At 35.6% G+C, this 22549-nt stretch overlaps 3 protein-coding genes and 1 non-coding gene across 5 annotated transcripts; 3 read left to right on the forward strand and 1 right to left on the reverse strand.

Moving 5' to 3' along the window:
- The first annotated feature begins 1503 nt into the window (after positions 1-1503).
- Positions 1504-4224, forward strand: LOC145087638 (UDP-glucose 6-dehydrogenase 3). 2 transcript variants are annotated; one of them, XM_079025643.1, is made up of 2 exons: positions 1504-1645; positions 2532-4224. In XM_079025643.1, exon 2 carries the CDS (start codon positions 2547-2549, stop codon positions 3987-3989), a length of 1443 nt encoding a protein of 480 aa, XP_078881769.1. In that variant the 5' UTR covers positions 1504-1645; positions 2532-2546; the 3' UTR covers positions 3990-4224. The 2 variants fall into 2 exon arrangements, with proteins under 2 accessions (XP_078881769.1, XP_078881770.1); XM_079025644.1 differs by having other exon boundaries at positions 1547-1645; positions 2535-4224.
- On the reverse strand, positions 4087-6099 carry LOC145087640 (uncharacterized). Its single transcript, XM_079025646.1, has 6 exons — positions 5861-6099; positions 5724-5766; positions 5552-5650; positions 4964-5183; positions 4626-4893; positions 4087-4541 (listed from the first exon to the last, which is right to left on the reverse strand). Exons 1-6 carry the CDS (start codon positions 5921-5923, stop codon positions 4335-4337), a joined length of 900 nt encoding a protein of 299 aa, XP_078881772.1. The 5' UTR covers positions 5924-6099; the 3' UTR covers positions 4087-4334.
- A 370-nt stretch (positions 6100-6469) lies between these two features.
- LOC145087639 (zinc finger RNA-binding-like protein) lies at positions 6470-8722 on the forward strand. Its single transcript, XM_079025645.1, has 2 exons — positions 6470-7020; positions 8124-8722. Exons 1-2 carry the CDS (start codon positions 6649-6651, stop codon positions 8658-8660), a joined length of 909 nt encoding a protein of 302 aa, XP_078881771.1. The 5' UTR covers positions 6470-6648; the 3' UTR covers positions 8661-8722.
- Positions 8723-17847: 9125 nt separating this feature from the next.
- LOC145091133 (small nucleolar RNA R71) lies at positions 17848-17954 on the forward strand. Its single transcript, XR_013702021.1, has one exon. It is a non-coding gene; the product is annotated as a small nucleolar RNA R71 (small nucleolar RNA).
- The last annotated feature ends 4595 nt before the right edge of the window (positions 17955-22549 follow it).

The following is a 22549-nucleotide window of genomic DNA, read 5'->3' on the forward strand; positions in this document are numbered from 1 at the left end:
GATTTTACGTAATGTTAAAAGTAAATTTATTAATAACAGTTTTAGTGGTAGCATTATCCTATATTGATCTTTTTTTTAATTAATTAATTAATTTATAAATATGTAATATTTCTGTATAAATCTTTGCAGTAAGTATAATTGTCAAACCAACTTTAGACATTGCAAACAAGCAAAGTTAATCCGAGTGCAATGCATAGTTGCGTACACTTTGAGAATCCTAGTCCCATTTTCTAATCAAGTTAAAAAGATTATAAAACTTTATTCGTTTCTTTTTATATTAAACAATGTAGGAAAAAAAGTACACACAATTGTGAATGTACCCCACCATATTTATAATGATGAGATGTCGGTGCCACTAAACTTGAAGCCAAAAAAACTCAAGCATTCGGGGAAGGAATTATCCCATTTACTTGTAAAACTGCTAAAAATAAATTTTCTTTCAATCTATTGTTTACTCTCTTATTATGGATCATCATATATTATCATAAGCATAAAAGCATAAACATAAAGTGATGAGATTTTATTCAAATTGTAAAAAAAGGCCTTTAGGCTCGGTTGCCTACAACGGAAAATATTTTTCCTAAGAATTCATCTGAGAGGAACATAAATGTACGGGGACCATTCAAATATTATTTTTATGAGTTACATAATATTGGAAATGATATAATAAAAGACAAATGATAAAATGACTTGTTTAATGACTTTCGATCAAGTTTTCATCGAGTCTAAAAGACATAAAGGGTGTGTTTCGCAGCAAGATTATTAGAGCTTTTAAACAAAACTTGAATTAAAAACAATGTCTGTTTAGAACTAAATCTTAAAGCTTTTATTTTATAACTTAAAGCTTAATACAAAAAACTACTTTAAGTAGAATTTAGCTTACAAAAAATTTAAAGATTGACATCACTTATGGATCATAAGACGGGTTAATGTGAGTCATTCCGATAATAAAGTTTATCATTTTTAAAAACTTTTTAACTTTTAGTTTTACTTTTAATGTAAGTTTTTTAAAAAGTTTATATCCATCTTTTTCAAACACTTCTGGTCAAATAATAATTATAAATTCCAATTTTTATGTAAACTTTTCAAAAGTTTATATCTTTATTTCTGCCATTGATAATTATAATAAAACTTGATGGGTAAAAATGTTGAGAAATAATAGAGTTTATCATTTTTAAAAACTTTTAATTTTTAGTTTAACTTTTAATGTAAGTTTTTTAAAAGTTTATATTTATCTTTTTCAAGCACTTCTGGTCAAATAATAATTATAAATTCCAATTTTTATGTAAACTTTTCAAAAGTTTATATCTTTATTTCTGCCATTAATAATTATAATAAAACTTGATGGGTAAAAAATGTTGAGAAACAGTTTTGAAGGAGAAAAGTGAAAGAATTTTACACCTCCCTGTCCATCTGCCAAATGCGTGTAGGTGGACGCGTTGAGCTGTCCACATCATGGCAAACGAGTTAGAAACAAAAGGGTTATCAGAGGGTAATAAAGTGTCATTCATTGAAACGTAAGGGAAAGATATTATATTTTCAACGATTATATAAACATGTCCCCGCTTTCTATGTTTCGTATTACACATAACAGATCTCTCTCGTTGTTTCAAAGAAGCACACCCTGTGATCGCGGATCTACAAGGTAACATTCCCGATCCATGATTTTGTGTATTAACTTCATTTGGTATTGCGTTTACCTTGTAATTCTTAGTGTTATTAGCACCAATTGCTCTGTTTTTGACCTAAATGACCCGATCTATTTGTTTACTTGTTAGATCCATTTTTTATTTATATGATCAGATCCATTTACATTTGGTTCATTGAAGATATTTAAGTTGTTATATCTTAGTGAGCTGAAATTTAGGTTGTCGGTTATAAATCGAAGGTGTTCGCTTTAGATCTGTGCGGTTGGTATTGTTTAATTGATGTGATCAAGGATTTTTCATTGTAATTCAATCAAAATGCTTGAGCCGCTCGAGTTCAAACTAGAATGTGTTCGCGATTTATTTAGTTGCTTATATCTGAAGCAGATCTAAACTTTTACCTAAAATCAAGTAAAGGTGTCCAGTTTTTATAAAACTATAGCAAGCTCTCACTGGACTGTTATTCTGTTAAGTAATAAGTACTCCATTCTATTACATCTAACCTAAAATCTCCGCTTATAGGTTTTCCATACACATCTTTAATTTTATGTTAATTACGTCCATTAGAAGATTTCATGTTTGATCAGTGTCTAAGATACTTCGTTATATAGAGTAGGGCACGAGAAGAGCAAAATCTCGAATGATCCTCACACATGCAAATCTGGATGGATCTTTTTGGCATTTTTCCGATCTCTTCTTTTGAAAAGAGTAGCAATGACTATTGGATTGTTACTTGTTTGAGCATCCATTGATAAGTTCCACAATATAATTTCTTCTGTGACAATGGAAAATGTAATTTAACTGTTTAAGTAAAAAGTAACTTTTGATCAACTTTATATGCGACTTGATATATGCTTATTCGGAATCCTGATCTGCATTCTACAGTAGTAACACAAGAAGATGGTGAAGATCTGCTGCATTGGAGCTGGTTATGTTGGGGGTCCCACCATGGCTGTGATAGCACTCAAGTGCCCTGATATCGAAGTGGCAGTAGTTGATATCTCTGTACCTCGCATAACAGCCTGGAACAGTGACCAGCTCCCAATCTACGAGCCAGGTCTTGATGATGTGGTGAAGCAACGCAGAGGCAAGAACCTCTTCTTCAGCACTGATGTGGAAAAACACGTTTGTGAGGCCGACATTGTATTTGTCTCGGTCAACACCCCAACAAAGACCCGTGGTCTTGGAGCTGGTAAAGCTGCTGATCTCACATACTGGGAAAGTGCTGCCCGTATGATTGCTGACGTGTCAAAATCAGACAAAATCGTTGTTGAAAAATCAACTGTTCCAGTGAAAACAGCTGAAGCCATTGAAAAGATTCTGACACATAACAGCAAAGGGATCAACTTCCAGATCCTTTCAAACCCGGAGTTTCTCGCTGAGGGAACCGCAATTCAAGATCTTTTTAACCCTGACAGGGTTTTAATCGGAGGCAGGGAAACCCCAGGGGGAGAGAAAGCAATCCAAGCTTTGAAGGCAGTGTACGCAAAATGGGTCCCGGATGAAAACATCATCACAACAAACTTATGGTCCGCTGAGCTGTCGAAACTTGCTGCCAACGCTTTCCTGGCACAACGTATCTCCTCCGTTAACGCCATGTCAGCGCTCTGCGAAGCGACCGGTGCGAATGTTAGCCAGGTGGCGTATGCGGTTGGGAAGGACACAAGAATCGGCCCAAAGTTTTTGAACGCGAGTGTTGGGTTTGGTGGGTCTTGCTTCCAGAAGGATATTTTGAACTTGGTGTACATCTGTGAGTGTAATGGTCTCCCTGAAGTAGCAGAATACTGGAAACAAGTGATCAAGATTAATGACTACCAGAAGACCCGTTTTGTGAACCGGGTTGTGGCGTCTATGTTCAACACTGTTTCCAACAAGAAGATTGCGATACTTGGGTTCGCATTCAAGAAGGACACTGGTGACACCCGTGAAACACCAGCCATTGATGTTTGCAAGGGTTTGTTAGGTGACAAGGCGTTGTTGAGTATCTATGATCCACAAGTGACGGAGGATCAGATCCAGAGAGACCTTTCCATGAAGAAGTTTGACTGGGACCACCCTCTTCACCTTCAGCCAATGAGTCCCACTACTGTGAAACAAGTAGGTGTTGTTTGGGATGCTTATGAAGCCACCAAGGATGCTCATGGTGTTTGTATTTTGACTGAATGGGACGAGTTCAAAAACCTTGATTTCCAGAAGATATATGACAACATGCAGAAACCTGCTTTTGTGTTTGATGGGAGAAACGTTGTGGACAGTGAGAAACTGAGAGAAATCGGTTTCATTGTCTACTCGATTGGTAAGCCACTTGATGCTTGGCTCAAGGACATGCCTGCTTTGGTCTAAACAAACAATTTGGAACTTGAGAGCACTAGTCAGTTCAGTTCAGTTCACTATTTTTGGCTGGTCAGTTCTTTTATTCTTATATTTGCACCCTGTAGTGAAAAAAACAACAACTTCCATTTGGGTTGGTAATTGGTTGCCATATTATATATGTTTACTAAGCTTTTTTATGTTCAGTTCCTTCCTTCTACATTGTATCTCATGGATTTTTTTAATATGATGACCCTTTTTTGTTGAAGTAGTATGTTATTAATTTTTCTTAAACATTGACAAACAAAACAAACAACTCTTATCAACCAAAATCAATAGAAAATAACAAGCTTATTAAGTATTGACCTATAAAGAAAACTATGTACTTACGCTGAACAAATAGAGCTTAAGTACAATGGAAAGAGCCAGCTGCAACAGAAAAATCCCAGCAACAATCCAAAACCATTTTTCGCCTGCGGACACTATGTGAGTTTTTAGATTTGATGCCACAAACATTGCTGACATGAATCCAGCAACACCCGTAACCACCCACCGGATTGCTTCCACCGGAATAATAGACAGAAACTGCAATTCAAATTAATGATTTTGAACTTTTGAAGTAGCAAGAAACAAAACTGAAATCTGAAAACTTCGAAAAAATTTGCTTACGACTGCGGGGATGAAGATGAAGAGGGAGTAGCCATAGAGGCAGAGTAGTTGAGCAAGGCCCAAAGGTGCAGAGAAGTACTTGAGAATTATATACAAGGCGATGGGTACAACAACAACATAGCCATACAAAACGCTAGCTGACCATGTCAACAGATGAATATCATAGTCCCATTCCAAATGATGTAGCTTTCGAGCAAGATAAGTCACACATGTACCAATTGAAGCTGATGCAAAGATCAATGTTGTGCATATCCAAAAGGGTCCATACCTACAACAAAACCAGTGTTCATTAATGTACACAACACATTATGAATAATATACTTTCAGAAATAACTTACAAGTCTGGGGTAGTAGCAGTTTTCTGACTGAAGGTTCCTTTGAAGGGAAAAAATGAATCTTTAATCCTCGCTAGAATATCAGACGTGTCAACATCAAAGTAGGGCTGGTAAGCAGCGACTGTGAATATCTTAAGCCAACCCGGGGGAGCGGCTGCTTGTTGTTGTTGTTGTTGTTGTTTTTGTTGATCTGATGAACCAGAAATTGGCTTTGAGAAGGGAACTGCACATACAGATCATTTCTCACAAAATAAGTAATAAAGTACGACTACACAAATCACATATCTTCAATTGTCATTATTTTATGAAAGTATACGAAAACATATGGAAAAGTTATATTTATACCAAGTTAAATTACATTTAAAAACAGCACTAATTGAGCTTATGAAATCAAAAGAAGAGTATGCACTGTTTCAAACTTATCGTTTCATCTTCTGATTTGAAAGATCAATGGTGATTAGAGTCTGATGCTGAAGTGTGTATGCTTAATTCCGGCATTGAAATAAATTATAAATCGATATCAATGTAGTGAGCCAATTGGAAACGAGATAGATAGATAGATTGAGATTTGAATTTGGAAACATAAAATACCATCAGAATCACGAGGTATGCCAGAACTAGAACGAGAACTGGCGGAGATCTTCCCTCCTTGTGGTGTAGAAGAAGGTGGAAACGTTTGGAGTGTCGACTCTGCAATGAAAAACTTAATGGGCTTAACAACGAGTCTAAAAAGATTTACGAAATTCTGATTAGATAGGGTTACCGTTGAATTTGATGGAGACTTGTCCCGGCGGATCTGGAACAGACTAAAATATAAATCTAAGTTAATGTTCTGATTACTAATTAGGTATTTATTAAACACGATTAAATGCAAATGAAGAAGAACAAGAAGACACGTACCGGAACCGGAACAGATCCGGAAGTATTCTGATTATTAATGCTTGTGTAATTTCCTGACATCATTTTTCTGATCTTCTTATTCAAATATACGCGCCAAAACGATTGCAATTTCAAGACAAATTCTCATGCAGAATTGCGATTTCAACAGAAATTTCTCTTTTAATCTCTCTCTTGTCTTGTCTGGTGTTTAGCTCCCGTGTCGGGGACACAGATCTCTTTGGTTGTTGCTCCCCTTTCTATTTCACAGATATGATAGACTCAAACTTTTATTACTTTACATGGAGTAATATATTTTACCATGCGGTATAAACCGGCCTAATTGACCGAATTGCCCTCTCATAATAAGTATTAAATGTAACGATTTTTACTTTTAACTGTTTTAAAATAAGGAATACAATTTCTAGTACTGTACCATTGCAGTCCAAATTTTTGGTGTGTTTCCATTCGTTGTAAAATTCATTATGTTTTGAGGTTCAAAATAATGATATTTAAAGAAACAACCGAAACTCAATATAAACTTCAATTTTAAAATAGAATATTGCTCACCAAGTATTAGTTCATTTTTTGGGGGGTTTTAAGTTCAATCGTAAAATTAGAAGCTGGATAAATGGAACTATACTGTGATAGTAAAGGGACTACTTTTGTAACTTACTTGCTATCGAAACTATTACCAAATTTCTGAAAATTGTCATCGTCTTTGCCTTTCCGTTGACAGATCTCCTCTTCCTCCTGGGACACACCACAACGGCACAGCCACCACCGCGATCGATCGGTGAGGAAAAAAAAAGATGCAACCAGCAAACACCACCTTGTCTGATCTTTATACTCACCATCGCCATCACGATACCTCTCAGTACTATTCGTATTTCCCCTCTCAAAACCCTAACCCTTATCCCCTTCATCAGCAACGCCACTTGCAAATTGAATCGCAATATAGCAGTGCCGCGATAAATCCTGATCCTCCTGGTTCCGAATCCTATTTGCCGTCATATTCCATTAGCCACGCCGGTGGCGCCTATAATGCTCTCCATGCCAGTGCTCTGACCTACGCTCAGACAATTACTGCGGCGCCACCACCTACTTATGCATCCGACTTGTTGGTGCAAAATTGGGCGACAGAGGAGTCTGTTCAGCCATATGGAAGTGCTCTATATGCAACTGTAAGTTAAAGAGTCCATTTAGTTTTTCAAAATTCAGTCTTTTGTGTTAGACCCAAACTGACATGTGTTCATGGGAATTGAAATGTGTCACTTTTCTAAATTTGAGAGGATTTTAGATTCTGATTTTGTGCCAATAATGGACAGTAAGTTAGAGCCCATTTCGTTTTTCAGAATTCAATCTTGTATGTTAGACCCAAATGATAATTGTTATTTGATAGTGGAACATGTCACATTTCTAAATCTGATAGTATTCTAGATTCTGATTTGTGCCAAGAATCGACAAAGCAACAACTATTTCAGATTGAAATATGTTGGTTATAAATTGGTAACAAATTTCATATCAACTTGTTGTTCATAGCAAATTTGAAGTGTAGGCTGTAGCTCATATTTCTTGAACAGAGAGCATATAGGAGATCTAACTCATGTGGTAAGAATGTAGTTGTTATTTAATGGCAGTGTTTAATCATGCTCCAAGTTGCATCTATCATAAATCTTTAGCATTTGAAGTTACGTGGGATTGCTGGGAAAACTAAGCATACTCTCATTGTTGCATTAGTGAATCTGTCATCTTAAATGTTTGTTAATATAGTATATAATTACTGAAACCTAATTTCAGCTAATTTCTTAGTCAGTGTCTTAGTGATAAGGTCAACCTTAATATTCCGAAAGAGCGAATGAGTTTTTAACCAATGTATTTGTAATTGGCCGCAACTTATCGTTGTACATGCTCAAATGTAAAAAAAAAAAAATACAGTTATACCACAGTTTTCTGTTCTAATCATCCTAGATTTATTTCCCTAGAAAAATAAGAATTGTAAATTGCCAAAACTAACTCACTTGGACGTATTCAACAACAACAACAATCCCCAGGTCAATGGGGGTAAGGGAGAGTTTAGATGTAGACAGTCACAGTCTTGCCTCCACCCAAGGAAATCTTACAGATTCAAAATTGCAAGGCCCAAAAAGTTACTGTTTGATTGGGATTCCATTGAAAAAGGATAAAAGTTTATATTATTTGTTTTTTAATGTTGATCTTGATATACTATTATTTATTTGTAATTTTGTATCTAAAAACGTATTTGTGGCAATGTTTGCATGCACAGGCTGGATTGATAGGTCAAGATAGTTCACAACAACTACTAACTTCAATCCCCAGTGGATGGACCAATCCAAGCGCCCAACAACCTCGTGGGCCATGGAAAAAAATCCCAAAGAAAACAAAAATCGCCCAGTCAGCGTGGTGTGAAATCTGTAAAATCGAGTGCAACACCAAGGACATTCTTTATAAACATAAGTTGGGTAAAAAACACATAAAAAACATTGAAAAATTAAACACAGCTGCTTCTTTAACTTTTGGCACTACTTCCACAAGCAACCCCAATCCAATCATAGGACCCTTGGAAAACCCTAAAAATCTCAATCCCAATCTGATCCCAAAAAAGAAGAAGGTGGAGACTCCACAAGAGCTAGAAATGAAGAGGAGGAAGGTAGTGGAAGGTGGAGCATCTGTGAATGCTGTGAGGACTTGTACAATATGCAACGTCGTTTGCAATAGTGATACGGTTTTTAGATTCCACCTTGGGGGCCAAAAGCATATTTCCATGTTGAAAAAATCACACCAAGGTAGCGGTACAGTTTGAGAGTTTGAACATAATCATGACTCATGTGTTTATTTATCATCTATGTTACTATGATTGATTGATATACTATTAGTAGTGATATAAGTAAACATGTTAGATGTTTTTCTTGTTAGGAAACATAACTAACATAAGATATTCATGTAACAAAAATGATGATTTAACATTTTGTATCAGCATGCATAAATCATGATGGTATTCAAGTATCAAGTGTTTAAAATTTAGAAATATAATACAGTATATAAATTTGGTCTCAAGTCTGAAGTCATTAAGTCGATGCAGACAAAAAAACCTGAAAAAAGAAAAGAGAGCATAAAAGGTCGTAATCAAACTATTCAAACCATGTGCAAGTCAGTTGCTTTTTCAAGACGTGAGTTGCGTGTTCCCGAATAATAATCTTTGTCCCCCACATATTTCTTTTCTCTTCCTCTAGATATATTTGTATATTCCTTTAGATAGTGATGCATAAGTGTTATAAAATTATTGATTTAACTATATATATATTTTTTAAAACTATTCATATTTTCCGGTTAGGTTTTGATAGACCCAATGTTTTAAAACCTGGATTGACCCCGTTGGTTGGGCTATGTACCGATGAAGAGACCAAGTTAACTAAGAGCAGATTTTTTTTTATCTATTTACGAATCAGATTAAATTGATTGGTGACACGATTCGTACAAAAACTCTGTTTAAACCTAATATAAAAAACAATATCACCATGTTACATATTTATATTTATCTTCTATTTTTTTTAACAACAATGCACATATTTTAAAAAAGCATATTCTGAAACAAAATATCAAACAATTTTGAACTATTATTATTATTATTATTATCATTATTATTATTATTATTATTTAATATGCCCGCATTGAGCCCACTTTTCTTGTTTTTGAAACAGTAATATTTTCATGTTAAGTAAAAACTTTGTTAAATTTATATATTTATTTCATTAAACATTGATTCAAAGATACTTGGTTCAAAGTGTTAAGTGGACTGTCATATCTTGTAATCTTTCCTTTGTATATTTCGACTCTAAAGTATCTTTACATTCAATCAAAAAGTTTTACTAGTAAGTGATTCTTACATAATAAATTTTCTCTATACACAACAAATTATCCTTAATAAAGTTGTACCATACAATATTTTAATGCACAAACTGTTGTGAATGTAAAAAATTTGTTTCCTTTTATATTGGATACTTTTTTTTTGGTTGAAAAAGACACAATCACTTATGTTTGAAAGATTTTCAATAGTATATAAAAGTCCACTAAAAAATTCACCATTATGCATTGCATTTATAGAAGAATTACTCGTATTTTGAAAATCGGATTGATCCAATAGTGGGGTTTTAAAACATTGGATAAAACACACTATTTTCATCGATTTATCGTTCCAATTACTAAAGCATTTTTATCATGATTAAACTACTTTTGACAGTCGAAAAGTCAAATATCTAGTTATTGGGTGTTTCATGTTTAAATTTGTCCATTTCATTGAGAAAAAGTTTAAATCTAAAAACAAATCTATAGATGAAGTCGGTGGAAGTGAACGATTGGAGGGATGTTGGACTATTTTCATAACAGGTCCCACCGTGGGGCCCATTTTGCTTGCCTCAACCTATTAGTCTATTACAATTAAGAAACAGGTCTGCTTCAATGTTAATTAATATCGCCAAACATATCGTTGTAGCATTCTATTTTATTTTTGTTATTAACATGATTGCATTTCTTTGTTAAAAATAGTAATGTGTAACTATAAATTTATAAAATGCATTCAGTTACATATTACTATTTTCGGTAATAAATGTGTCGCTGTTATTTGCAAAAAAGAAAATGTCAATACCTTGTTATTATTGATAAAAAAAATAAAAAAATAAGAGTATATATATATATATATATATATATATATATATATATATATATATATATATATATTAATGTGTAATTTGAAACTTATAATATATATATATATATATATATATATATATATATATATATATATATATATATATATATATATATATATATATATATATATATATTATAAGTTTCAAATTACACATTACTATTACCGAAAGAAAATGTAATATTTAGTTATTATAGGTAGGGTCCTGATAGGTAAAAGTAAGCATTTTATTATTATGAGTAAAAAGATAAATAACTTATGTCGGTAAATCTTATCACATATAAAATATGTTCTTATACTTCCTCAATTTGCAATAACAGATAAATTTTTTATATTTACAATTTATCATGTTTACTAGAAGTGTTTACTTAATTACTTGATCATTTTATATTTAAGAGTATATGACAATAAAATCTATCAAACAAAACAATACAAATAATTTAATCTTATAATATAAATTCAACAACACCAACATATAATTTCGAACATTTCTTATGCATTTTAATAAAACACGGCTAAGAAAAAAATAAATAATTTATACAAAACAACATCATAGTTAAATTGTCTATTTTGATCATTTAAAATATATTTGTTGGTGTTATCTATAAATGACTTTGGCACTTGAACACAAGGTTGGAGTCGTTTTCTCTAATAAAAACAGAGTAAACAAATCATATGAATATAAAGTCTATTATTGATTTGATGAAAAAAAAAATACATTAAAGAGTTCGCCCAATAAACATATTTAGTTTCAAGATTGAGATACTAAGGTGCTCTTTGTTTTTTTTGAGATAAAATGTTTGCAGTCTGCGGACCATATCTGTAGACTTCTACAATAGAAGATGTGGACCAAACGTCTGCAGTCTGAAAAAAAAAAATTGTTTGTTTTTTTAAAATCTGCGGACTACTAAAATAAACTGAAATCTAAATAAACTGATTTTTTTCAAACTTCAAAGTGATTTTTTAATATTTTTATGACTTTATATAAATAATTAACGAATCTAGATCAACTTTTATGTATTATTCTATAAAAATAAAAATAAAAATAAAAATGGTATGAATTAACGTATATATTTGATAAAAACTAACAACTTTGGTTGCAGAGTTATAACTAAACATTATAATTAGTGATCAAAGAATTTGATACATACATGAATGGAAATAAACTTCGGTTTTTTCAATTAAATTCATTAAAAACGTACCATAAATATTTTCTCGATAAATTGACGATACTGTATTAAATAACGTTTTACAAAATTTGGCAAAAAAATCTAAGAATATATTATGATTTTTTTTTTCATATTTATATAAACAACTTCAACGACTATTATTGTAATAAATATTTATTTATAAATTTGTCAAAAATATCATGTATGTATCGTCGAACGTTTTTTTAAGTTTTGTAATTTTTTTTCAAAATTGTTTATCATTAATAAAGTTGGAAAAAATATAAATTAAAATTTTTTTTTGAAAAAAATAAATATATATGTTTTTTAGGCTAGAAGATGTCTGAATATGTTAGAAGACTTTACTCCACATCTGCGTAACGAAGAGTGCGCACAGACATTTTTAGGTCTACAGTCTTCAAAAAAACAAACAGTATGTGAAGGCTAATGTCTACGCGTGGTTTGCGTGGCGTAGACAGAAGAGGTCACGCAGATCTGCAGACAGAAAACAAACACTACCTTATTTTCAACGAATAATCATTGTAACCATGCAAAAGACCCGGAAGACCAAGTCAAGTAACATCTATAAGTTGATCTCGGAAGAATTATCGGAGTTCTTGTTATTAGTTTTAGACTATAAAAAACACATGCATTCATCACACGAAAAACGACTCATAGCAGAACAACAACACTTGTACTTATATTCTTTTCATTTTCTTTGTAATCGACATTTGCAATCAATAAAATTATCAAGGCAGGTGATTATTATCATCTCCCAATGTTTTATGTCGGAGATCCTAGCAAGGATCAAGGGTTTTCCTTGTAAACAACTTGTTTCACTTTGATCAACATTTTATACTTGCATTTTTGAACATCACAATCTCTCATACACTTTGGTCGCTTCTTGTTTGTTCATTTTTTGACCAAAACAATTTGGCGCCCACCGACCACCGTGGGGCCGTGGTGTTCAAAATTCTTCGAAAGATCATGTCTACACAATCGACCCTATCCTTTTCCTTAATTCCTCCAAAAACCTTCCACCACCTCCTTCCAGAGCTCCCATGAAAGCCTCAGAAGCACCGAAGAAAAACACTTCTTCGGTCGTTACCCAAGACTCCATGATCCTCCTATGCTGATTTCCAACAATGAAATCTTCGCTATGATGAAGAGACTGGAACGACAAGTTGCCTAGCATCGGGAGGATAACATAACAATTCTCAAGGAAGTAGAGAGAATGAAGACATAAATCCATAAACCTCAAGAAGCAGTACCCTCGATATTGCAGCCCAAGATCCTGAACTTCGACAACACGGGATCCTCAATGATTCGTCGTGAGATAGGATCCTCAACATCGATCTCTGTTCCCGCTTGGGGCACGACTCCGAGAGAACAAGCCCATACGACCTATGATCCCACTGAAACCTTTGTTACTCCCAATAACAAGGATCCTGGTAACCCCATCAATAATAATATCTTTACTGCTAACTCAATGGATCTTGATACAGGTTTAAGCCCGATCATGGCAAATGAGCTCCAACAACTAAGACAAATGACTCAAGCGTACCTAGAGTAGTTCAGCCTGTACCAGAAGTATCCCCCACAAGCCACATGATCTCCAAATTCGTTCCAGCGATAGTTGATACGGAAGTCCCAAAGCGCTTTCAGACCCCCAGCATGAAGCCTTACGATGGGACTACGGATCCGGAGGAGCACGTGGCATAATACAAGGAAATGATGGATATCATTCCCATCCCCACTCACTTGAAAGAAGCTTGCATGTGCAAGGGTTTTGGTTTAACCCTCACATGATCAGCTTTAAAATGGCTTCTTAATGATCCTCCATATTCTACTGCATCATTTCTCATTTAATTAATTTATTTAACAACCAATTTTCTTGTAGCAGAACATTCGAAAATATCACCAGTGATCTCTATCGGGTGGTCTAGGATCCTAAGAAATCCTTTAGGACTTTTATGAACAGGTTTGGCAGGGAAGCCCTAAGTATCCACAACATCGACATGGCAACTGCAGTCGAAGCCTTTAAAATGGGCTTAAAGAAAGATTCACCTTTCTATGAAGACCTCGTAATGACTCCATGCAGGAGGATGGACGAAGTCAGAAGTAGAGCACTAACATTCATCAGGCTCGAAGAAGACAATGAGATCAAAAAAGGAGCAACCCACCAAGCTCTTATGATCACCCCAATAGAAAGGCCGATTCCTCGGCCCAAAGATCCTATAAATCAAAACCATATTCCAAACTTGACCATCATAGGGTTAATGCCCTTGAAGATGAGGGATAGGAAGAAGATTTTCCAAAGATTACTGACTATTGTTTTTCTGTGGATATTTGTTATGCAGGATCTTATAGACAAAGCAAGATGGTCAAGAAAAGGAGAAAAATCCACCGCTTGGAAAGACAAATCTAAATGGTGTGCATACCATGAAGACTTCGGTCACATCACAGAGGATTGCATAGCTCTCAGGAAGGAGATCAACTACCTCCAAGGCAAAGGATACATTAAAGAAATCCTTAGAAGAAGAAAGGAGAGATCCAAAGAAAAAGATAAGGATCCTTAGAAGATCCTCGACAGACCAGGATCCCCCTGCCGACGCTAAGGTACTCAATGTTATCTCTAGAGGATCCCCTTACTGCTACTATCACATATCATCATATCATACTAGCACATAAAATATAACAGGTAGTAGCAAACCTAGATAATTATTACAAAGACAATCATCTAGCAAACAACTCCTACTAGTGGGTCGACATTGTGGTTGTAGACCCACCACTACTGGAAGGTAACTCACCTCGTAAAGATGAGTGTCGAATCTCTCAGGAAGTAATCTATAATAGCTGCTCCGATGACTCCCGACTATCATAATCATAATAACACTCAATCAGAATCTATAACACTAGTTAGGGTAAAATGACCATTTTACCCCCCTTGGCTTAACTTAAACCATTCCTAAGGCCCAATTCTAACTTATTATACCCAGTGTACCCATGGCCCGTCAAAGGCTCCCTAAGGGCCCACTAATGGCCCAATTTTCTAATTGGCCCAACTCCTCAAATGGGCCTTTTCACAAGTCTAATAAGTCCTTAGCCCAAAATAAATAATCTCGAGTGGCCCAATATGGCCCAAAAGGCCCAATACTTCTAATTCCAAATTCCCAGGCCCAGAACTATACTCTACAGTGGGCCACAGGGCCCAATAGTCCAGGCCCAGCCCTCTAAGGCCCAAAAATCCCAAGGTAGCCACTCTAAATGCATACACATGGCGTACGCTGGCCTTGACCGCAAACAGGAAGTTGACCCAGTACGCGCAGCGTACCAGGGTGTACGCTTAACGTACTGGCCAACCTTCTTGGGACTTCATTTGTGACTTAATCCATTAATTCTTCTTGTCCAAAATGTTGATCTAGGTCCTTTAAGACCTCCTAATCCATAAAGTCACAAACTTTATGTGCTTGCATGCATGGTTGGGGTAAAAACATGATTTTGGTCTTTTTAACAAGCTTTATGACCATCAAACACTTGCATGGTTGTGGCTTAACCATCAAGTTCTAATTTTTATGACTCTTAGTGCCTCTAAGAGCCCAAAAGGACAACTATTGTGGTCTGAAATCATCAAGATGCAAGAAGCTTCAACAATGGAGTCCAAAAGTGACATTAAACACTCCTATAAAAAAATCTAAGCATGCAATGGTCAAGTTTGGAACTTGATACCTCAAAAGAGTCAGAAATGATGCCAATCTCTTGGATCTACAAGCTCCGCTTGAATCCTTGCCTCTTCCTCGACCTCTTTTTCTTCTAAGAACACCAAAATCACACAAAGAAGCTCTTAAATGGCAAAAATACACAAGAGTGGGTTAGGGTTTTTGAGGTGGCTGCTTAAGGGTGATAGGGAGGCTGGTCCAAAGACATAAGGTCCTTTATATAGGTCAAAACCTAAAATTTAGGGTTTAGGACCTACGCGCGTACGCTGCATGTACCCTTTGATACGCTTGGCATACGTGCATGGCCTCTCCGCCCAATTCTCTTGAGTACTTTGCGCATACCTGGCATGGTACGCCCCACGTAATGTCCTTCTCGGCCCAATTCTTGAAGCCCAACGTGTTGGATTAGTGTCTAAGTTCATAACTATTTTGGTATGTACTTGACCCGATGGTGTATGGTCCTTTTGAGTTGCCTTCACCAAAGCAACTTGATAGGATGGATAATGGAGAGAAAGGGTTAAATATGATTTATTAATATATTATGAGAATAATATATTAAAGGAGAAATCATATTGTTTAATTAATATTAGTCAAGAATTAATTGGTAATTAGTTTTATGACTAAAAGAGATTAATTAAACTTAAGGGACTAGAACTGTCAATTGTATGATAGTTGAATATTGATCAAATGGACTCCATATTAAAGGGGTGGACGAATTCTATGGGAAACCCATTAGAAATCGTCCAAAGGCCTTTAAGGGAGGAGCTCATGGGTTGCTTAGGGCTTAAGCATCCAAATTAGGGTTTCCTTGTTAGATAACCCTAATAGCCTCACTATTTAAGGAGCCCTTATGCCCCAAAACGTGGAAAAGACTTCTTCTAGGGTTCCCACACGTTTTGGGCAGCCTCCTTCTCTTCTATTCTTCATCCTCTTGCTCTTGGTGTTTGTGAGCCATTAGAGGAGTGACATTTGTGACTCTAAGCTTTCTAAAGTCAATACAAGAAGGAATTGTGATTGTTATTGCTACATAACAATCAAGGTAATATCTTAAACCCATTTTTATGTTAATATGATTACTTGTATGCTAGAACTAGGGTTTATAGTCTTGGATGAATTGCATGTACAATAGAGAAACCTAGATCCAAGCATTAGGGTTTGTATGAGCACATAGGATGTTCTTATTGCCAAAACCCATCACAACGGTCCTGGCCCACACCAAATTAACCCACTACTCAATAAGATAATTAATATTAATGCCCGGTAAATCCCGAATGTTACACCATTGATGATTGAAGCTGAACATAACTCATTTAGCACTATGGTTGATGCCTTTTCCAACTCCTTCCTATTAGTCATAACATCCTTTGCAAACTTTGGAAGCTTAGCCATGGATTCGAGGAATGGGGCGTTTATCGAGAGTCAGAGTACTTGTTCCATAAACTTCTTTTGTTCCAGCTCCATAGAATGCTTGAGTGCTTGAGATGTGAATAATAAAGGAGGCTGATATAAATTAATAGGTGAAATTTTTTTGTCCTCCCGTGACCACGACGTAGTAGAGCCACCACGACGTGGTGAATTATCAGAACATGATTCATATTTTTCTTTTTTGTTTCCATGCTTCTCTTCTTCCAAACATGCATCAGGTTGCATGGTAGTTGTTTCATGGATCATAAATGGCTCAGAATGAACCTCTCGTTCGATGTAAATTGCTATTACATGAGGTTGTGATTTCTAGGTGGTAATCTGTCATTAACAAGTGTTGTTAGTTGCCCAAGTTGAGTCTTTATGTTCTTGATGGAAGCTTGATGATTTCTCACATTATCATCAGTAGTATCATGTCTCTTTTCAGATGATTTCCATAAACTTGTGAAGTACATAATCAAAATTCATCTTCTTTTTAGGAGGTGGTTGTTCTTTTTGGTATAATCCCCGACTGGTTTGTCTTGCTTTTCATCTTTTTGCTTCTTATACTCTTCATATGGAAACCACTCCTTTTTGGGCTTCCTCCAATCTCCGTCATACTTATCACCACTAGTGTAGCAAACTTGTGCCTATTTGTTCCCATTTTCATCCAAATCACAATCCTTGGTCAAATGTGGACCACTATAATTATCACACCCAAATCTTATTCCATGGATTGATTGATCCAATTTCGTCATTCGCCTATCCATATTTTCTAACTTTGCCAAACTGCAACCATGTTCTCGTTCCCCCATCTCCTTTACCTTTAGTGACGCCCTCTCGTGGGTTATGATACTCACGTGAGTGCTTCGTTAACTCTTTAATCAACTAATAATTGTTGACTCCTTCTTTGTCGTTGGCCATTGAGATTCAAGAAGTTGTCTTGTTATAGCATTCACTCCATCATAGAAAATGGACACTTCTTATTGGACATTAAGATCATGCTTAGGAAAACTTCTAAGCAAGCCCTTGTACCTATCCCATGCTTCATATAAAGAATATCCAATCTCTTGTTGAAAATTAGTAATCTTCTTTTTAAGCTTTGAATGTGGACTAAATTTCTCAATAAAAGCATCACGAAGATTGGACCACGTGGTAATGGATCCAGATGCAAGTGACTTCAACTAAACCTTGGCTTCATCGATAAATGTCACTGGAAGCATCCTAAGTAGCACAAACTCTCTTGGCACATTAGGAACATTGAAGTAGTTTGCAATGTCCTTTACTTCATCAATGTGCTTGAAAGTGTCTACATACTCTCTCTCGACGAAAGGTATATCCTTGAGCATCGATATAATATACCCTTTGATCTCAAAACTTCTTTCAGCTGGTATCTCGGAAGGGACAAGACCATGTCTATTCCTTCATGTATCCTCTTCTGGTAATCTCCCATCCTCATTCTATTGATGTCTGTCATCTCTTCAACCTCGCTCTATATCTCTTCCTCATCTAAACGTTCTTCGGTAGATGTTACTGGCTCGTATCCAATTCCCTTCTTATCAGGTGTCCTCTCAAAACTTTCAAAACCCTTGCCCGATTGAAAAGTGCTTGTTAAATCTTTGACTTTCTTGTTCTTCTTTTTGTGAAAAGCCGATTATGGATCTTGAAGTGGTAGTCTTAATAGACCCGAAAACCTCTAGTATAGCCCCTTTGATTTCCTTGGCCACTTCGGCGGCAACGATCCTACAAATCTCATCATCATTGGAACTTGGCCTCTCGGGGTCGTTGGAGCCTGAACCTTGGGTAACCACCATATTGAAACTGTTGGATTACGTGTCTAAGCCCATAACTATATTTGGTATGTACTTGACCCGGTTGTAGCATGGTCCTTTTGGGTTGCCTTCACCAGAGCAACTTGACTGGATGAATAATAGAGAAATAGGTTATTATGGTTTATTAATATATTATATGAATAATATATTAAAAGAGAAATCATATTGGTTAATTAATATTGGTCAATAATTAATTAAGAAATTAATTTTGTGATCAAAATATATTAATTAGACATAGGGAACTAGAATTGGATTTATAAGATAATTGGATTTTGGGTTGTGGATCCCTTAGAAATGGGGTGGACGAAATCAAGGGGAAATGCCACATTGATTTCGTCTAAGGCCTTGTTTCTGGAAGGTTCTTGTGGAATGCTTAAGGCCTAAGCAATCCAATTAGGGTTTTGACTAAAACCCTAGTAGCTCACCTATATAAAGGACCCTAAGCTTTGCATTTTCAGCTACCACATGTAACACCCAAAGCTAGAAAGGCCAAGAAAGGAAAGGAAACCCTAAGTTTAAGGGACGACTCGACGAGTCCAAGGAGGAGCTTAGTGAGTCCTAGCGGAATTCGGGTCGAGGAGTAAGTGACCGACTCGGCGAGTCGGCCATGGAGACTCGGCGAGTCTAGTCTGAACGAGGAAAACCCTAATTCCGGGAGTTGTATCTTATATAAAGGGTGTTATGTCCCTTCCTCAGCCACCATATCCTCCTAGAGAACCTGTAAACCCTAGATTTCGTGTGAGCTTCCATCATTTGAGAGAAATAGCTTTGGAGGAAGGAAATTTTGGAAAGGAACTTGAAGATCAAGAAGGTTGCTTCAAAGGAGAGGTGTAGATCCAAGATTTACTTCAATTTGTGTTCATCTTGGAGGTAATAAGCTGACATTTTCCCTCCTTTGCATCTAGATCTATTTTGTTATGAGATTTGGGGGTTTTATGGTTGATTGAGACCCAATTCGAGTTTGGGGGCTTAGATATGATGTTGCCACTTCAGATCTAGTGTTGGGATGGTCCAATATGTCATAAAGCATTAGAAGATGAGTAGTTGGTGAAGCCATTTTGTCCTTTAACCAAACCCTAGTATGTTTTTAGCCTAGATCTCCTTCTCTACACTTAAAGTTTGCAACTTTACGTGAGGAATAGGCTTGGGAAGGGTAGATCTACAGCTTGGAGTCCATGCATGACTCAAAAGTCCTCTGCATGTATGTAGATCTGAATGGACTCGGCGAGTCCTTTGAGTGGACTCGGCGAGTAGCATGAAGATTAAGAGGAACTCGACGAATGGGATAAACAACTCGTCGAGTCGGATGAAGTTGGGCAGGAACTGTTGGATTAATGTCTAAGTCCATAACTATAACTGGTAAGACTTGGCCCGACCCGGCATGGTCCATTTGGGTTGCATGGCATCATGCACTTGGATAGACTATAATGAGAGAAAGAAGACTAATTAAATATATGGGTTGATTGTGTAAATCATCCATACTTGTATAGTGGGCTAATGCTCCATGGATAATTAAGTCGGGCTAAAACCCATAGGATGGTCCATGGTGTATTTGAACCCATGGATCCAAGGAAATGGAAAATCATGACAATTAGGGTTTACCCTAATTGTAACACTATATAAAGATCTTATTCTTGACAAAATCGGTGACTAGTGTGTGAAAAAGAAGGGCTAGCCGATTTCATGAAGTGTAGAATTCTCTCAAGTTATTCCAAGTGTATTTGGTGTTGTGTGAACCATTTGAGGTGTCACACTTGGGGCACTAGGCACTCAAGCTTCATGAAGACTTACTACATGAATAAGGTATGTATTCTATCTTGTTATATCCACTGTTTTGTATGCTAGATTAGGATAATACCTTGGATGTTCATATTTGCATGTATAATAGAGAAAACATAGATCCAAGGTATTTAGGGTTGCATGTACACTCAGGAGTGTTAGAATGCTCAAAACCCAACAGTGGTATCAGAGCCTAGGCTTGTTTTCTTGTTGTACTTGCAAAACTGCTTAAAAAATCAAAATTGTTGTTGTCTGATCATCAGACTCGGCGAGTCCATCAGGAGACTCGGCGAGTCCATGCCTAAAAAGTGATCAAATCGATCCAACTCGCCGAGTTGGTTCATGCACTCGACGAGTTGGACCCCCAGACAGCATAAATTCGACTTTTTGGCTGGAATTGGACTAGGAACATTACCCTAAGATGTTTTTGAACTTATAAACTTGTTTCTGCTGTGGTAATGTTCATGCTAATCCAATTCCAAAGATAATTGTCAATAGATTCATGTTTTGTATTAGTTTAAGATTTAGACTAATTACATGAAAAAGTTTGATTTGAATTATCTTGTTCTTATGAGTTGCTTAGATTAATAGAAAGTTGAGTGAAATAGTTGTTTTCAATCCAAATTAATCTAAGAGTTGATTCTGAAATGTGTTTTTGTAACTTGTCTTCAAGTTATATGAAAAGTCACATTTAAGTTTCATAAAACTCAAAAAAGTTGACAAAGGTTACAAAAATGAAGAGTCTAGTTCTAATTAAAAGGTGTTATGACTCCATAAATAATAAATTAAAAAAAAGTGTAACCTTAATTAATTCCATAAGTTATAAAATAAAGAAAAGTTAATTCTTTTATTAGTTTAAAGTCTTCCATAACTTGTCCTCAAGTTATGGAACTTGAAGAGTTTTTGGATTAAAACTACTTTAAACACATAAGTTATGGAATTAATTAGTTTTGAATAGTTTCAAAACTTGCCCTCAAGTTTTGGAATTTGTAAAGTTTTCTCTTATGAATACTTTAATTCCAAGTCAGCCCTTAGAATTTTAAAGAGTTAAAATTCAACCCTTATACTTTATAATATTATAAGTTAATAATATATATATATATATATATATATATATATATATATATATATATATATATATATGTATAAGAGTAAAGTCAGTCTTACCGCTAGTACGCCTCATTCACGAAGTCGGTCTATAAGGTGGGTATAAGGTTGTTGCCTATAAAATGGCAACTTAATGGGTGTCCACTCTCACCCACCGCTTGCTTGACTGGTGGAGGGTCGTTAGCCGAACGGGTTTGACAGGACTAGAATTCTCCCTTCATTAAAAGTATTAATGATAATTACTAAGTAACTAAACTCTTAATAATACCCAATCTTAGTTACTTAGGAAAATGTGAATAAGGTGCTAATCCATGAAATTACACTTTGCACTTTGTTTAAAGTCGGTTAGTGGAGCGTGTGTGGTTAACCGGCACACTAACTCGTATTTAACAAGGTAGGCAAAGGGTAACTTAATGTTTATCATAGTATCGATGGAGCGTGTGTGGTTAATCGGCACATCGATTGAGGGGTAAACACTTAAGGGTACCAAGTAATTTGCATGGTTACTTCACACCTTGTATTGTGATCCTCGACATCCCAGTCACAAAACCTGAAGGGCACACTCGAGATTGAAACATGCCATTGAACAGTTCAATGAATCTCAAAAGATCTAGGAGTTTCAAAATCAATTAAAACCTAATAATACATTTCGTTTATCTTGGTGGAAATTGGTGAATCGTCATTCACCTACCTTCAAATATGCTATAGCTTGGATTACGGCATCCCTCTTCTAAGTTATAAAATAGTTTGTTGGGTCCTAGCCTTAATATTTCATATTGGGTGTCATATTAAGGACTTAAGATCAACTATCTTGAATATCTCCCAAAAGATGTCTGGTTTAGACATTTATGATCTTCCCAAATCTATTGAAACAAGCTTTCCTAATGAAGATGATGTCCCATGGATATCATACTTCTTCACCTCTTCAAATTATTCTCCCTAACCCACAAGTTCTTGAAAAGTTTAAGGTCACTCAGGCC

This window comes from Lactuca serriola, chromosome 2 (assembly GCF_051521515.1).
Source record: "Lactuca serriola cultivar US96UC23 chromosome 2, Lser_US96UC23_V15, whole genome shotgun sequence".
Classification (NCBI taxonomy): Eukaryota; Viridiplantae; Streptophyta; class Magnoliopsida; order Asterales; family Asteraceae; genus Lactuca; species Lactuca serriola.

Excerpts from the sequence above, each read along its gene's own strand:
- LOC145087638 (XM_079025643.1), top strand. The coding sequence starts at position 2,547 with ATGGTGAAGATCTGCTGCATTGGAGCTGGTTATGTTGGGGGTCCCACC.
- LOC145087640 (XM_079025646.1), bottom strand. The coding sequence starts at position 5,923 with ATGATGTCAGGAAATTACACAAGCATTAATAATCAGAATACTTCCGGA. Across the intron at positions 5,767-5,860 it reads CCGGATCTGTTCCGGTTCCG|TCTGTTCCAGATCCGCCGGG; the intron begins GTACGTGTCTTC and ends TTTATATTTTAG. Across the intron at positions 5,651-5,723 it reads AGTCTCCATCAAATTCAACG|AGTCGACACTCCAAACGTTT; the intron begins GTAACCCTATCT and ends TTTTCATTGCAG.
- LOC145087639 (XM_079025645.1), top strand. The coding sequence starts at position 6,649 with ATGCAACCAGCAAACACCACCTTGTCTGATCTTTATACTCACCATCGC. Across the intron at positions 7,021-8,123 it reads GAAGTGCTCTATATGCAACT|GCTGGATTGATAGGTCAAGA; the intron begins GTAAGTTAAAGA and ends TTGCATGCACAG.